The 18,641-nt window shown below is 42.5% G+C and overlaps 1 protein-coding gene across 1 annotated transcript in view; it reads left to right on the forward strand.

Moving 5' to 3' along the window:
• The window catches only part of GPR156 (G protein-coupled receptor 156), a 202,652-nt gene extending 184,252 nt beyond the window's left edge, over positions 1-18,400 (forward strand). Inside the window, exons 9-10 of the mRNA XM_085621048.1 lie at positions 195-356; positions 8,441-18,400. Coding sequence (XP_085477174.1) covers positions 195-356; positions 8,441-9,829 — 1,551 coding nt within the window. The 3' untranslated portion in view covers positions 9,830-18,400. The remainder of the gene's footprint in view (positions 1-194; positions 357-8,440) is intronic.
• The last annotated feature ends 241 nt before the right edge of the window (positions 18,401-18,641 follow it).

An 18,641-nucleotide genomic window follows, 5' to 3' on the forward strand; every position in this document is an offset into this window, starting at 1 on the left:
TTGCCCTAAACCAATGTTCCCCAAATTCTTTATTTTGTAATATATTCATTAAGCTTGTTTTCATTATCTGAAATTTCTGAATGTGGGTAATATCATACTTGCCCATTTTAAAGCTTTTAAAGCAAATAATTCACTGTTGTATACAGCTTATAATGAGTGCAGCCTGGGCAATGACGTGTGCTTGTTATTTACAGCTCATGCAGTGGAGGCAGTTTGAGGAGGAGCACAACCAGAGCATTGGGCAAATGGCCAAGTTCTTCAACAGCCCCAGCAAGAGCTTCCGCTCCATATACAGCGAAGAGCAGATTTACCAGCTGCTGGGAGAGAATAACTCAATGAAACGACTGCTGACCGAGGTACGTGGGTTGCCGGGTGTAGGGTGGCTGGACCAGTGCTCAATGCGGACATTCTCATGGAAACATTTATAGTTATGGCGTACGGGGACTGCCAGGCACATTTGCTCTTCCCATCTCCTGAGAGGGACTAATGACCTATCAGGAATCATCCAGGTTTACATCTGCATAATGACAGCCAATATACGCACTGGCTTATAAGAAAATCTCGCACTGGGCCACCTCTGATTGGATAACAATGCCTTTCATTCACTGACTTATTTCTACACTTATTACATTTCCCATAGTTTCTTCTACGCCGATATGCATTATCGGCACCTTGCATGCTCTCAAACATCACCTTATTTCTTTTAAGTTCGAAAAAACCTGGATCTTCGATTGTTCCCTCTGTAAAATATGTAGTCCATGTGCCTCACCATGTTAGTAGAACTTGCCTCGTCTTTATTCGTCTTGAGACATAGCCTCCGCTATTGTGCATCATTCCCTAGAAAACGGCCATCTTTGTTTTGTGAAGTGGCAATAGTACCTTAATGTCTTGGTTGGTGTAAAATTCAAGCTAAATGATGATAATGCTGCTCCAGAGTTGAATATAAGGAATAAGTTTATTGCAGAACAAATGGTCCCATCCATCCAGTAGGCTGTGTCAAGTACAACTAACAGTATTGAACTCAAGACTCCTCACACCAGGTTCCATCACCATGGTGCTACTCAAACATACACATAACAAATAAACATTACAAAGAGATGTAAGGAAATTATGCACTGTACAATACTACAGTTGCTAACCAAATTTGTGATGGCATAAAAGGCAAGTGAAAGTGTTGCTTAAGGGGGATGGTGTTTATTGCTTTGGTATCTGTGTGTCTACAATGAGTCACCTATAGGTCATGTGGTGAAGGAGCTCTTTCAACTCATAGATGGAAGAGAATAACATTTCTAAATTTCAGAACTCAGCTCAGGAAAACTCTGTTTAATTCTGGTTGTTTACAACATTCAATGATGCTGAAATATTGGCTTGTATCCATGACACAAACATTGTACCATGGCCAACAGATTAGTTAAACTCAATAGTCACATTAAGGGCCTCATGTAGGTAGCGAAATACCGGTCGGTAACGGCCCAATTTCGGTAAATATTCCGTTACCGACCGGTATTCAGACAAGTGAGATGTAGGAGACCAAAAACCACTTTTCGGTAAATATGAGGCGGTAAATACCGATTCATATTTACCGAATACATAATTAACGAATCGGTAAATATGAAGTGGTAAATATGAAGTGGTAAAAAGTTAAAATGACATGTAGGAGCACTCGGTAATTAAGAAATCCAAGAAAATCGGTAAATAAGAGTCGGTAATTAACACGGATTGAAAGCAGGTGGTAACCAACAACAGTGCAGCTAAGCAATCCCAAAATGCAACAGCGTGGACACCCTGGCAGCTATGTACGTCATTGCAATGCGCCTACGTCTAGAGGCAGCAGGACTGAGGGTTTGGCGACGGAAGGAACGCATCCACAGACAGCGCATCACACTATTCCAGCTGACTGATGCAGAGATACATGAGAGGTACAGGCTACACCCCGAAACCATCATGGACTCAATCAGGGACCCGCACCCACTCCTGGACCAGCCAATGAGAAGGGCGCACGCCATACCCCCACATGTGCAGGTGCTCTGCAGCCCACATCTGCTGGCATCCGGCATTTCTCAGGTGGTGCAGCTGCGGTGGGTGGTGTATCCCAGAGTTGCCTGTCCCGTTCCTTCAGGAATTACTTCCCCCATTATATTGGCTGCATTGATGGGACACACATCCCACTCTGTCCACCAGCTGACACAGAGCACATCTACAGGATCAGGAAGTCCACCCACTCCATCAATGTGCATACCGAATGGAATGATATTGTGAATGGTCCCGTGGGTGGCAGAACCAAAAGGTGCGCGTATGCTATTTACAACGAGGTCTGCAAGTTGTCGCACAGTGAGGCGGCTTCCAGACTGAGAGCTATTGACCAAGCAAACATGGAGAAGGCCTAAGCCGTTATAGATATTAGCTCTAGCACTCTCACTTCTAGGATTCATACATGAGACAATAGGCACATGCAAGTACACGGCGCATGCAATGTACAAGCCCCGATTTTGGCGTGCGTCCTACGAGGTATCCCAGTGCCTGTGATTACACCTTCTTTCACTGTGCTTGCAAACGGTATTCATTTAATAATGATTAATGAAGTTTGCTGCGGGATGTGAGTGGTAATCCCGTACATAACTGTCTCGCATGAAGTTGTCTGCTGCAATACTGTTCTTTTTCCACCCCCGCATGGGCGGCGGGATGTTTCCATCTGGCCTTCGATTCCAACCTTGAAAGCAGAGTCCAACAAGTTGAGCAGAATAGAGCGCCATTGTCCCACAAAGAGGTGCCTTTGACTTCCTCTCGTTAAAATATTTGTCCTTCACGTTGCTACTACGCGCACTGAGGAACAGGCGCCTCTGAATACTGACCTCCCCCTGCATTTCGGCTCTTTGATCCAAAGTATTATCAATGCCTCGTCCACGACCGGCCTGGCTCAATTTTTTCTAACATGTGGGGCTCGGGTCTCGTGACCTCTTTCCAAACAATTTGTGGTGTAATTCCGGCATTTGTTCATTCACTGTTCTCGAGCATCTTTGGAGGTGTTCCGCTGCTTCTGGCGCTGGTGGCAGGTGTGCTGCTTTTACTTTTCATACTACGGAATGGCTGCTCCTTCTGTGCCACACGAGCACCTGTCCCGTCTGCATCTTCTTCGTGATAGGATGCTTGACTTCTATGGTACTTTGCCATTGGCGACTTTGAGCCTGGCTTATGGATTATCCTTCAGGTATTCCTACTTCACCTGCGTACAACCTGTATTACACTGCCTGGATTGTCCCTTTGAATGGCCTCTGGATTTGTGCTTGACCAACATGGTGTCTCCGGTGCCGGATTTCGATCGACTGATGAGGCCCTTAGTGTCTCACGAGTTGTCCTGTTCTGGTGTCCGGATCATGGCGTGTGGAGCGGCGCATGGTATCCTGGGTAATTGGGACATCTCAGCGGCAGCCTACGACTTCTTGTCCATGAGCTATTTGGAGGAACATTCCGGGTGCCCTCTGATTGTGCTAGAGGCTCCGTTGGTTGGAGAACACGTATGTTCCTTTTCTTTACTCAATTGGATGGCTGAGACTTTTAGTGGCCCTGAAAACGATTGCTTGTTGGAAGCCGTGGCCACATATGCTGCCTATACATTCATGGATTAACTGGATTGTCGTCCATTGCGCCTGTGCTACTGGACAGCACCCTGGCGCAACATTTATTTCTTTTAGTTCTCGTTTTTCTCTTCCTGATGGTCTGCTTGAGTTTTTTACTATACTTGCATTGTGTTTTTGGAATTGTATGCTGCAATTAATTGGACTGTAGGACTTTGGCGCTGCATTGGTTACGCCCTGTTCTGCTCTGACGTAACTGAACTCTGCGTTCTCTCTTTTCTTGCCTATTACATATTGCTTCGCTCAAGGGGGCGTGTAGTGAGTTCTCCCTGAATACGTACATGCATTGTTCAGTTGGCATTACCACGTTGAATGTTATGTAGCCATATTTGTGTCTTTGCACACGACACTGCGTTTACATGTTCTTTCTTGAATAAACTGCTGACTCGAGACTTCCTTCAGACGAGTGCATTCTGTTGTTCCCATCCCAAGCTCTGCGCAGCGACCTTGGTCTGTACATGCTGTGACACACAGTCTGGAATTTTACACAATGCATGTTTTCCACTCTAGGTTGTTCGACCCACGATTTAGCCATGGCACACGCGCAGCTGCACATACCTGACAGTTGGTGCTTTTCATATCTCAGACGTCATGTTTATTATTCAGACCGAAGACGAGCCTTCCTGCGAGGAGACTCCTGATGCTCCTGTGATGTGATTTCACTAAGCTGATCTTTGAGGTATGGGGTCCCCTATTCAAGCCTGAGAGACCTTCTATAATGACATGATTGTGATATTGGCTACTTAGTTAAGGGAAGGTGGTAGTGTCCTCGGTATTTTCCGATTCGCTAAATACCACCTCGGTATTTTCCGATTCGCTAAATACCACCTCGGTATTTACCGATTCGGTGGATACCACCTCGGTATTTACCGATTCGGTGACTTCCGATTCGTATTTACCGAATGTTACCGAATCGGTAACTGTTACCGAATTTTTACCTACATATAACTTACCGGTTCTAATTTACCGATTCGGTACGGCTCGGTATTTATGAACCGGTAAAATTTATTTACCTACATGAGGCCCTAAGAGTATTTGAGAACTTGACTTTCAGAAATGATCTGATTAACTTTGAAAATGGCTTGCATAAGGAGACTCAAAAATTATATAAAGAACAGTTTCCAAACCAAAATTTGGAATGAGCGGAATTTAATTCTTCTGAAGAACCTATGAGATTGCAAAATGGTAAATACTTTATTCCATTATGCCTCAGCAAAAACAAATTTTTTGCAGATCTTCTGTTGCACAAATATAAATTTGTAAAGATTGTATTGTATTTATATAGCGCTTACTACCCCTGATGAGGAATCGCAGTGTTTCACTTATTTTACCAAACACAAAGGGTCGGAAATGTTAATTTTTGGTAAATCTACTAGTACAATACGTGAGGAAATTTTAAAGGTTTCACTTACTGTGCTGGGAAAATAATCTACATAGTTGCCTTTTGCTTTGATAATAATTTAAATAAACCCCAAGAAGGTTTCAGATTTTTTTTTACACAAAGACTAGCATGATTTTTTTTTTTGCTTGATTTAATCACTGTACTTTACAAATTTTCTGTCTACTTTTACCTCCCCCAGTTTAAAAAATATTCACAAATTCCATAGAATTTGTAAAGTTTCTACATAATTTCATGAAGTCATTCTCTAACCAAATTATCCAGATCGAAACTAGTATTTCAGTTTAATTAAAAAAGCAGTAACAAAGCAGCAATCATGAAAGTGTGGCAAAAATTACAATCATGAATGAATTAACAAAAAATACCTTTTTCGAATAATTTCCTTCTAAATTTCAGTTCCTCAAATTATTTCTGAATAGAACTCGAACTGATTATGTTTTAGGTGCATCGCATAAAACAAACCGTGACAAACTACAATGTTTTCGAAATATGGAATTTTAAATAGTTAACCTCTTTGCTGTGGTTGTTCACAGCTACCAGCCTCCCACTGTCCCCCCCAAATATCAGCAGCTTTTTATCAGACTACATAAGCTGTTGTATACTAAGAGCATTGTGTCATAAATAAGATACATTGAAATGAATGTATTAAGATGCATTTGACTATTGAAGAGATGTGGTCCAACCTTTAGGGTGCCATGATGAATTTTGAAAGTTCAGCAGGGCTAAACTCTGGTACAAGGGAGTTAGGAGATTTTCTCAGTGGAATATTAGGGTCACATGTTTTCAAAATGTACTTGTGGGTGACTCTCCCTCTGTGCCACCGCTGCCAGGCACCTGCAGGAGGACAGACTACCTTGCTATGCCAGCTTGGTGCAGCCTGGAGCAGATATTTAATTTTTGCAGGGATGCTTTTGATTCTGAGTATGGCCCTGAAGATCGTCAATTAAAAAATCCAATGTATGTTTCTGAAGTCTTCATATAACACAACTCTATAACTCAAACAGACGTGTAAATGGAACCAAAACAGTGAATCCTACAGGCCTCATGAAGCGGGCACCAGCGCACGTGTCAGTGACATATGAGGAGTGAGGAACAAGACAAATGTGAAAGAAGAGCGACTAAAGGAAGGAACATGGTTACAGCGTCAAAAAGCTTGTCAATAATGGAGATGACATGGGGTGCATGAAGGGAGAGAATTAAGAAATACCGGTGTGTTAACCAAGCGAATGACAAGATTTAAATTCAAGGCGTTACTGGCTTTGTGGCTTTTTGAGCAGCTAATTGATGACCATAAAAAGCTAGACCATCACCAAACATGGCCAGGTCTTGAAGCTGTTATGAAAGTTGTGATGGTTCTTTGTCAATCTGAGGCTCAGAGGAAGAAAGTTCAAGAGAGGAAGAACATTGGCAGAAAACGCACTGTTGCTCCAAATCCCTCCCCAGATGTGGGACACAAAAATAGAAGTAGCGGTGAAGTAGATGCCATAAGAGAAGATTAAGATGGGCATGTGTGTGTGAATGGGGCAATAAAGCAGGCAGCAGGATTACCTGATGGTGAAGGGACAGGAAATGATATCTAGGAATAACAAAATGGAAAATGCAAAGAGAGTGCCTAAGAAGCTCCAGAGCAGTGAAGGTCGCTGTCAGCAGTCATAGAAATTCAGATCCAGCCTAATGATGCACGCCTTTCATAATGGACTAGAAGGAGGGTGAGGCCATCCATGCCCAGTGACTGGATTCTTTCTTGCAGTAAATCTTGCTGGAGATTTTCAATAAGAAGTACAGCCAATCATTGCCACAAATTCTCTTTCTAAGGGATAGTGGCAGAGGATTTCAATCTGCCTCTTTGTAGAGAGATATTGCTCAACAACCGTGCAGTATTTCATCACCTTGGGCAGGAATGTACGATAACTGAATCATCAATGCGTGCACTAAACACAACCTATCATAGTGCACATATTTTTATCCCTCTAACCATACTCTAGGGCGGCATAGTCAGGAATATGAAGTCAAGACTAATATTACAAAGTCATTGATGGTGTGGGGGACAAGGGCCAGAACGCATACAGTGAATTAGAGGAGCAGGCCGTTTAATATGATTTATGTTCAGACTCCAGAATATATCAATGGAATGATTTACACTTTGGGGGATGGCGGTAAATCCATTGGTATGGTGGAGTAATTTACTTCTGCCATACCGATAGTCCTTCCTGCTCCAAATTTAGAAATGTCTGCCGCCCTGCGAACTTCTCTTAACATTGACAGGAACCACTGTCATAAATAAAGTTGTCTCCCACAGTGTGGGGATCATTTTGCAGTTTGTCGTTAAAATGGCCTTTCGTCAGCCCCATTTAAATTGGGTAGCCAGTTGAATCACCAAACCTCCAATAGCCATTATCCCGTTGGGTCGACAGAGGAGTATGTCAGCGAAGGAGATTGAGTAGTCACCCTTGCTGGAATACTTGAGGTCTGTCCCATCTGTAAATCAGGTGAGTGGACCTTAAGTTTTGTGTAAGGAGTCCTCCATCTCCCCCAAACTCTAAATCAGCCCCTTCATTTATATGTCTGTGATAAGCCAAGTTTTGAAACCAAGGGTACTGGAACTGGGCTGTTGTTCACAGAGTGATCAAAGCAGTGCAGCAGCGGAGCAAAACTAGAGTTCTTAGCCAATGGGATTTAAAGATAACAAAAGAGCCCAATCCTTGAATTCTACATTTGTGCCACTGGTGTATGCTAAGCTCTAAAAACTCTGTACTAACAATGAAGTTCCTCTCCGTATTCCAGAGTTGTCAAAGTAAGACAGAAACTTCCAAGGAGAGAGTGCCCAGAACTGGCCCAGATGCTATGTGAAATATTACCTGGAAAAGGCCAGGGCACTATACCTTAGCATCAGGCTTTTCCTCATCTTCCGAGCTACAACACACAAAGAGACTGAGTGTGCTAAGCTGGAAAGGAGGTGAGCTATGGATCTCTTCCTAGTTTTGGTAGCACTGACAACATGTGCCCTCCTACAGTAACCCACCTCCATCTGTATCAATTGCATGATGCTTGCTTCTACCACTTTTCTGCAAAAATAGCCATACACAATAGAATGTTGAGCAACTATACATTGTTAATTTGTAGTGTCTGATTTTTTATGGTTCTGGTTAAGAACCATGACATAAGATAGTCAATTATTTTATCAAACTGCATTAGTAGTCAAGGTGCTGTGTCTTGTGAACATATTTTAAATGATAAGATGTAAGAGAAAAATAAGATAAGAAGTCATGTCAGATATGTGGAAACGTCATGTCCGATGAGTGAAAAACTTTACTGGGGTAATTCAATGTGATCTGGATTGGTTGAACGGTCTTGCTGTCAAGGGCTTACACACCTCATGCTTTTTTAAATATTTATATTTTCACAGAAAGATGCAGTGATAGACAGTCTGCAAGAGCAGGTGAACAATGCCAAAGAAAAGCTCTACAGGCTGATGTCTACGGATTGTGATGACCAGCACCTTGGCGCAGACCCTTCTTCTAGTGCAATCCCAGCTTTTGCTCACAGTCTAGAGGGTGATGCGGGCAATGTTGGCCACAGCATGACCATTGCAGAGCAGGCAATACGTGTGGACCAAAGACGAGACGTGCTTAGTGTCGTTGTCTCGATACAGAATCAGGTGTCCTCATCTAGTCATCAGAGGAACAGCAACAATAAGAATCCTATAGAGAAGTCGAATCTTGACAGTGCGTCATCAGGAAATAATGACACCGAGGCTGTGCTTGAGGGATCTGTGACCGGCCCTGCATGTACCACTAAAAAAGATGGTAAAGAGAGGTGGACTAATTCAAGTGAAGGCAGCTCTGGTTTTGAAGATCAGCAATCAAGCCTTGACAATTCAGCAGCTCCTGAGATTGATGTTTCATTGAAGCCAAGTCTGCCCTTGGCGTTAGGAGGAACCACAGAGCAATCGTCACCCAGGGTGAACTACGTGAGCAGCGAGAAGCTGCAGGAAATTCTGAAAGAGCTAAGCATAGACACTGTGGGGATCAGAAACCTGAAGTCGCCTGACAGGCCAAGGCGTGCTAGCCAAGGTGTGCAGCACGAGGTCAACGTGAGGTCACCGGAGCCTTTCAGGAATGTCTGTCTCAGCCTTTCTCCCTACATGATAAGAAGGAGGAGGGGCCAAACCTACTCTTCCAAAATCCTTCCGTCATCATCATACCACCTGGGGCCACTGCCCCCACATTTTCTGTGCATGATGAACAAGAGGGCTAGTGTGGCATGCAATGGGCTCGGGCCCCAACCTGAAGCAGAGCTGCCTCCCATCAACGAAGGTCATGAGGCGCATCCCCGCAGCAAGTCAATGCGGCCTGCCTTCAAGAGAGACCTCAGTCTGCAGGCTGAGGACAGTAGAAGTTCACCTGAAAATCCAGGAGATGCAAAACAATTTGGACCAAATAATAATCATCACTTTCTTAAGAGAAGGAGGAGCCGTCCAACAGAACAGTTTGCCCTGGGCCCTCTGAACAGAGCTAGGCGCGAAGCAGCAAACAATGAGACTGTGGATGGACCCAGGAAACGTTATACCCAGGAGTCGCTAGATTCAGATTCCAGCAGCTCAGAGGAGTATTTCTGCTGCTGCCACAGGCCATTTTGTGAGATCTGCTTTGAGAATCCCTATGACTCTAGTGACAGTGGCACATCTGGAACAGATGGTGAGACTTTTGGCAACTCGGGCCATTGGGTGAAAATGCGTGCTGGTTCCCAGGCAGTGGTTAACTTCAAGGAGGACCTCCAGCCCACGTTTGTGTGAGCAGAACTGCCCTGTTGTGAAAACACGAACACTTGACAAGACACAAGGCACTTTCAAGTACAAATCAGGAGGACATTCCGACTCTTCACTCTGTGCCGCCATGAAGACAGCGGTGGACAAAGCTCTGGTCTTTAGAGGTCTTGTAACCAAGCCTGGAATCTCAAAACAAATGTTATTGGAGCTATCCTAATGTGTGAATTCCCTGAAATGGTGTAATTCAAGAACAACAAACCCCATCTCACACTTGTATGTAACTTTTATTCTAACAGATGGGTGTATTTCTGCTGTCCACTAAGGCATTTCAGAAAGTCACTCTTCACCAGAAAAGTGAATTTAATGCATGTGATCTTAGATGTTTATTGAGTTTAACAAGATCCTATGTCCCCACACAGACATGATTCTGTAATATTTAAATGTTAACTTTTTTAGAAGGATTTAGGTCTTATTTCTCACAGTGTATCCCATCCCATTGTCTAAATCTAAGCAGTGTCACCACTACAGTGCCCGTTTCCTGCTCCTCTGGCCCCCCCTCATATCCTTCTCCAAGCGAAATAATGATATGTTATTACATAGCACTTATTCAAGTGCTCGGAAGCAATATAACATGGAGGGGCCACACATGGACCCAAGAAGAACCAAAGGTATATGTGGCAGTTCTTGGGATAGTGAGCAGAAAACGACTCAAGTATCAATATTTATTAATAATAGTGACCTTGGTAGCCTTGGTACCTATTGAGAAAAGGGGTACAGCTTTCATATCCATATGGGCTATTAATCGAGTCTGTGTTATAGACCAAGAGAGACCTGCTCTAAGTTTCCTATGATGGAGAGCAGGTAGATTTCAACACCGTGTTACAGGGAGCGTTTTAGGGGGCAGGGGGCACTTTCACTTAATGATCGTAGGAGAGATTTAGGGGCTATGGGGCACCTTAACTTGAGCTGGGGTGCACGGGAACGCTCACTCTAAAATGAAGGAAACAGATGTGTGAGCCATGGAAACTAATCCAAAAGGTTTAACAGATTTATTTAGAAGGCGCAACTTCAAGAGAAAGGCATTTAAAATGCTAAATACAATCTATAGTGACCTCCCATTCACAGAGTGACACACAAATCAGAAGGCACTTTTACATGGAAGCATTGAAACTGTTTGACATAAGATGTGCAGAGTAGAAACATAAAAGACACATTTATAATGCACTATGAAAAGCATGATTTAAACCAAGGAGAGTATTCTCAGAATACAAAACACATTTGATCTATAATGTTGAGAATACTCACGTTTTACACCTAAAAGAAAACAGCCCTGCAAGTGTAATATAAGCATTAAATTCTCAATAAGAAAACACCAGTTTAGAGACAAAATAGCATACATAGCACAAACGACAAATATATTGGCAAGTTAAATTGTATCTTAAAAACATAAAAACAAAAAACAAGAGCTCTTGGGGAGCACCCACAGCTGCCTGCCTTCTACCAACAGACAGGTGGGGTAGTCCGACGAGAAACCTGTGGGCCTCCCTTTTATACCCTTCAAGCAGTGAGAAGTGCCTACAGCAATGTCATCTCACGCCAGTCCTACCCACGTCACACGTTGCACATTTATCAGAAATGCTGCGCCTATTCTTCTAAATGCGGAACATAGACTAGGTGAAAGGTTATATTCTCAGGCCAAGAGCTCGTCGTAAATTGCATAGGGCAAGCAGAAAATATGTAATGTAAGGAATAAAATATATAGCAATGTCTTGGTTGCCACATCCATCACCCTGGTCTGACGTTCTTGTGGTGGGAACTTCTCTATTCACATAGCCAGATGTACCCAGGATGTGGTGGGCTATATTCCGACAGGATAGAGAGAGACAGTGAACTTTGCGCCAGTGAACTCTGTGCACACGGGTAGGGTGGGGGCTCTATAGTTTGGAGCAGGAGGCCTCGCAGAGAGAAGCTGGCTGTGGGTTTTAGTCAGACAGGCATAGAGCCTGCTGTTCAGAAAAATGGGTGCAGAACTCTGGTCAATTTACCAAAGGCCTACAGATTAGGCTGGCAGGGCCTAGGTAGGGGTTCATACTGGCTGAGTGACTCGGATGGCCCAGGGCATTTGTTATACAGTAAAACCGGACCCTCTGGTCAATTTAACACGGCCTACAAATTAGGCTGCCAGGGCAAGGATAAGGGTCTCATACCTCAGGTGTAGGCAGAACGGGCCTGGGGTACTATATGATAAAAATAGACCCTGCCTACAGATCATGTTTCTGTAATATTTAAATGTTAACTTTTTTAGAAGGACTTAGGGCTCATTTCTCACAGTGTATCCCATCCCATTGTCTACATCTAAGCAGTGTCGCCACTACAGTGCCCGTTTCCTACTCCTCTAGTCCCCCCTCATATCCTTCTCCAAGCGAAATAACGATATGTTATTACATAGCACTTATTAAAGTGCTCGGAAGCAATATAACATGGAGGGACCACACATGGACCCAAGAAGAACCATAGGTATATGTGGCAGTTCCTGGGATAGTGAGAAGAAAATGACTCAAGTATCAATATTTATTAATAATAGTGACCTTGGTAGCCTTGGTACCTATTGAGAAAAGGGTAACAGCTTTCATATCCATATGGGCTATAAATCGAGTCTGTGTTATAGACCAAGTGAGACCTGTTCTAAATTTCCTATGATGGAGAGCAGGTAGATTTCAACACCGTCCACATGGTTTATTGAATTTAATGATCGGTGTGTATTTCTCAAAATGTGTACAATCATGAGAATGCACATTTTAAATCTAATACCAACACAGAAGCTATCCTACTAGTCTCTAACAAGAGGTCTGTAAATCTAACAATTGAGAATATATACCATAACTCCCCTGTAAGAGGTCTTTAAACAACAATTCAGTACCTTCCCTTCTAAGAGTCTATTCTAAGAGATGTGTAAATCTACCAACTGAGAATATATCCCACAACTCCTTTGTACGGGTTTTATAAACAACAAATAGGAGATTGATAAACCTAAGAACAACTCAGAAGTTATCCCAAAAATCCCTTTTAAAAGGTCTGTAAACCTATCAACATCTGGGAATCTGTCCTAGAACTCAATTGTAAGAGATCTATGCATCTATGAACAATGCTGAAACTATCCCACAACTCATATATAGGAGTCTACTTCTAAAAGGTTTGTTAACCTAACAACAAATTTCTATAAACAGTAACTGGGAAGCTAACTCATTTGTAAGAAGTCTAGAAATCTAAGATCAACTTAGAAATGATCCCTCCCTTTTGAAGATGTTTATAACTGAACAATTCACAAGCTATCCTTCAACTCTCTTTTAAGAGGTCTATAAACTTAACAACAGCAAACAAGCCATACTAAAACTCCCTTGTAAGAGGACTATAAGCCTAAGAAAAAGTGGGAATCTACCCCACAAGTCCTTTCTGAGAAGTCTAAAAAAAACTCAGAAGCTATCTCACAACTCCCTTATAAGAGTCCTATAAACCTAACAACTGAGAAGCAATCCCTAAAAAGTGCTTATAAAGGTCTATAAACCTAGGAAAAAATCAGACACTATCCCATTACTCCCTTCTATGGGATAGGTTTATGAACCTAACAACAACTGTATGTATTTATGAATGCCTATAGAGCAAACCTATCCAAAAGGCAGCAGAGCACTGAACAGGGTCAAAGACAAGCATATGGTCAATGTGTGATATGAGAGTTACCTGGTTAGTTGGAAGCTCATGCTATGTAGGTTTGTGGTGTTTGTATAGAGTGTACCTAGCCAAAAGGCAGTGGACCTAGCTGATAGCACCACTTGCAGCCACGCAGGAGCTATTACAAGAATTTGCGGAACTAGTTTGGTGTATGGTGGATTCCCAAGGTGAGGAACCTGCCATTAGAAGAGTCCGTCAGAAATAAGCATTGTCCAGGGAAATAGACCATGTGAGAACAAAGTATGGTGTAGCTGATGAAATCCAAGCCAGAATGCTCGGTCACGTTCAGCCACTGCAACACTGGTCTCCATACATTCATTAACAAAAAAGCCCAAAACTTTGATGATATTTAGCCCTATTAGGATGGTGAAAATAGGAAACGAAATGTTAAATACAACCCACGACTGAGAAACTATTGTTCAGTTCCCTTCTAAGAGGTTCATCGTGTGACATAAAGTATACATCCATTTGGATTTATAAGATGATCTCCCCTGTCTCTCAAATCTATTGCAAGTCAGGATATACACTATTCTGACAAAACTATCCTGCTCCAATTGTTGTTTAGAAAAATATCAAACAATTGGTTGTCGATTTTCTATTGCTAACTCCAATGGGGAGATATTTTTTTAAACAAAATTCAGGAATCAATATTTCGGTCAGAAGAAATTTTGATTATCTCATTCTTGTACCTTATCCTCCATTCATTTGTTGACCTTAGTGATGACTCTATTCTCTTCTCACAGATAAGGCATTTCCCAGATTATATACATTTTAGGAAGTATCTGACAAAGCCTTCCCTATGACATGTCAATCATCCTTTATCTGCATAAGTGGGCACAAGAGGAATATACGTCCTACTCACAGCAGCCCATAGTGCATGTGAGTGACCTGAGTAGTTACCAGTAATCTTCATTCTCTGAGTCCTGAACTTCCTCATTGAAGTCTGAGCATCCCACTCCCCAAGACAGGCTGGTACCACAGTGTTATATCGTCTTTTGGCTAGGTTTGCGCTATACACATACCGTATGCATACATATATAGAAACTCTTCCCCGAGATTTGTTCCTCATCTGCAGCGAAATGGTGGCGCTGATACTGCTTCATTCTCAGAATGAAAACAATTGCGAGCAAGACACTGACTCAGAAGGCCCTTCCTTGCATCATCATTGCCTGGTTACTTTCTCTTTGTGTGTGTTTGTGCAGAAAGGAGCCATCATAGGGCCAGGCACTGCCTGTGTTTTATGTCTTACTCCTGTTATCAAAGGAAAAGCAGACAAGTGACCCATTATGCACAATAAGGCGAAGCTGTTCTGATCTGTTTCGTAAAATGCTCCACACCCAGTAAGACGCGGTATCTCCAGAGATACAATAAACATAAATCCAATCTGAACAGCTTTAATTTAGCCGTCTTGATTTGATGACAGGAAAAACCCCTCACCTGAGATGGGGGTAGGGAAGGTTTTTAGTAGTGATTTAACAGGCAGAGGAGGAAAAAAGGAAAATAGAAAAAAGGGGTCAGTGGTAATGGCCTGTCCAGTGAGGGCAGTGGGACACTCAAACTGTAAGGTCTTGGATGAGGACGGCGAATAAGGATGTGATGAGCAGCTGGCGGGAGTGTTGGTTGGTCTAGCACCAGTACTTTCTACAGTTGTTGTGGAATCCAGGATGAAAGCTGTAAAACATGTTTTTTGCACAGTGGCCTTCCCCCACCAGTTATCAACAGAGTGTTCCTGATGGCATTGTAATATGAGGTTTCATTAGGTGAAGTCACCGCTTATTTGCCTATGGCATTATAAAACATTAACTATGCACGCATTAAAATTCATTAGAACCTCCCTGATACTGCTGAGTCAGCAGGCGCGCCTAAAACATCCAGGGCTATGAATAGCTAAGTAATCTGTTATGCATTTATATTCTATTTGCAATCCACTGAGCAAATACCGCAGACATGCAGGCTCTAAAAGAGGACATTTCTTATCGCTAATCATAAGCCATGTGTCAATAACATGAATCAGGGCCAATGCTATCACAAAGGCATCAGCAAACAGCGTCATGTCATAAAAATCTCTGTGTTACCTTCTGTCAACCAATGTAGAGGGAGTTTGAGCAGTTTAGGTGCTGCTCTGGCTTCCTGGGGCTTGGAGAGGTTAGCTCATAACTTTGAAAGCTAGGTTAGAGCAGGGCTACGGAGAGCCAGGTCTTGAGGCGTTGGCGACAATGAGACGGTCCTCGCTTTATCTGAGGCTCAGAAGAATTATGTTCTAGCGCAGGGGGAAGGAGGACAGGACCACACCCTGGAATCAAGAGACAGGAAAGAGCTGGTGTGGAAGCAAATCAAGAACCTTCACAGTCAGGAATAGTGGGCAGTGAAAGCGTCAACACTGATGGATCTCAGAGCATCTGCAACTGAATTGTTACCCAGATTAAGGATGAATGCATTGCACAAAGAGGAGGTGAAATGTGGTCATGCTTAGCGCTCCAGAGACAAGGCAGGCAGCAGAGTTCAGAATTAGTAGCACATGATCATCAGACAGGATAAAATAACATTTATCATGATCCAGCCTTGAGAAGATAGTAGTGATGACTACTATAACCTGAAGAAAAGAAGAAAAAATCTGTATATATTTTAGTAGAAACCATATGACATGAGCAAAGGGATCAAATAAGACTTGGTTCGGTGTCATTCTAGGGAAAGGCCAATCTCCTATAGACAGGGTCAGAACTAGGATGCCAGCTGATCTGGAGAAACACAGGCAGCCTTGATCTCAGTTTTATCTCACCTTGACGTCTTTGGGTTGGACAGCATATGCCCGTTGATGGTGGATCTACCAACAAATTGGAAGTAGTGTCACCCAGATCGAATCTGAGCAGGAACCAAGTGTCATCTAAAGATGCCTGATTCATACCCGTCTAAGTACCAGCAACAGACATATTTCCTTTGGCACATGGTATTATTCACAAAATAACAACAATCAGATCTTCTACCACTTCAGATGAGCACCAGCATAATCAGATTATAACTCCCAGCCCTTATTTTCCCCATCCCTGTGTTTTTGAATCACACCTGTGTTATAGATAAGGTTTCATGTTTTCAGTGTTTATCTTTTGGGATTTGCAATGGGTATATTCCAGTGCCTTCACAAATTCTGAAAATCAATGTTCACTAGTGTTTACAAATTTAGACATCACAAGAATTTGCAGGAGACTATATTTTACGATTATTTACAAAACGCATCCACATATAACATGTTTATAGCCACAGGACAATCTCTAATATTAGGGGGTGTTCATAGGCACTGTCAATGTTTGAGGATTTTTATGAGAAATTTGGTGGATCACATCCCGGCAATGGGAGCAGGTTGGATGAAGGTCAGGTGAGATCTCCTTTGCTCTATAGCTCCCCAATGTACATGGCCATCACTTGCAGTGGGGTTGGAGGTGGGGGTCTGAAAAGAACAGCCCACATTGCAGATTCCAATGCTTCTGCGCCTCCCTACACATGCCACTCACCTACAGTGGGAGCAGGGTTGGAATGGGTATCAGAAGAGAGTAACCAAGCCCTTCTGCTGCTTTTAGTGCCTCGCCAATATCTGCAGCCGGAGCAACTAAAGTCTCTGCAGTAGTCTCTTCCCACCAGTTCCCTCACTGATCTTATAGTGTTTGTGAAAAGGTTCCTTTTGTGTCCGGAAATGTTAGTCCATATAGGAACAGCAATCCCAACACTTGGCAAATCTCACACAACATCCGGTGTGACATGAAGTTTGGTGCACAGCTGGGGGAGGGGCTCTTATTGATTAATTATTTAGACATTACTAAAGTTTGTTAACAACGGTGGTCCATAAGAATGGGATGGCACAGCCACTCTCAGCCTCCTTCTCATCTCTCCCAAGTACTATAATTTTCCTGGTTTGAAGAATAACTTTACGTTTATTTGTAAAGCACATGTTCACTCCTAGGGACATCTTGGTGGTGCGTAACAGATATTTATTGTTACTCAACTCAATGATTCTGATTTTCTCATCTTGGGAAGGATGGTCCTCCAAGAATAATCCCTGACGCTTTCAGCAAGATGAACCAAGAGGTCCAAGACTTCTGTAGCTTGTAGTGTATAAATAGCACAACTAGCTCTAGGACCTCAGAACTACCTGACGGGTCTTATTCCGCCACATCCTGTGCCCAGACTACGACTTTTTAAAATTACTTGTATTTTTCTCTACTTGTTGTCTCTATTATGTTGCTCGCATAACCTGACTGTCTCTGCACTTCTCTGTCAGAGAGAGCCACACACACAAGGCGACTTTTGGAAAACTTTAAATAGTTTAAATGTAGATTTACCGAAGTTTACAATAGGTCTCAACAGGGTAGTTTTATAGACGCAGTTTGTAATTGTGCCTGTCTGCTCCTTAGAATGGGCCACAGAAGAATCCTGATGGCAACATTGGTTCTTGCAACTGTGATGTAAAATGCATATTTTTATTAAAGACACACAGTCCAATTTTATACACTCCTCTTTCTTTATGACCATTCAACACAGCACATTTTAATACGTTTATGTGATAAAAACATTTTAACAGCACAAAAACTTCAATTCCTATGAAAACTTGGGAACAGCTACCCAATAGTAGTACCACTGTAGCCCCAATATGAGGCCAAAGCCAAATGTTGCTGCAGCAGCTGTCTCCTTAATCCTCTTTTTTTGTTGCTCACTCCCAAGTGTTTCTTCTCCCAGTTTCTTTGTCATCATTTGTTAAGTCCTATCACGTAAATTGGAAATGTGGTATTTGTTTTATATATTTCTGTGACCGATTTTCCTATTCAATAAATATATTGTATGTTCAAAATATTTATATTAAAATATTGTTTACACAAAGTGGTTTGTTTATGAGTCATTATATGTTCGCCATTTGTGGTTCTCCAAAGGGATAGTTTTTGCTTTCCACTGGTTTTAGTTTTAATTTGTTGATTGATTTTCAAATACAACAATGCAACTCTTATACTCAAACTTATACCTATGGTTAGCCTGGATTGCCACTTGTTTGGAAATTTACAATTATCCCCATGAGCACAATGTAACATCCATGTATATTGTAGCTGACCATGGGTATTGGTGC

Source organism: Triturus cristatus, chromosome 8 (genome assembly GCF_964204655.1).
Source record: "Triturus cristatus chromosome 8, aTriCri1.1, whole genome shotgun sequence".
Lineage (NCBI taxonomy): Eukaryota > Metazoa > Chordata > Amphibia > Caudata > Salamandridae > Triturus > Triturus cristatus.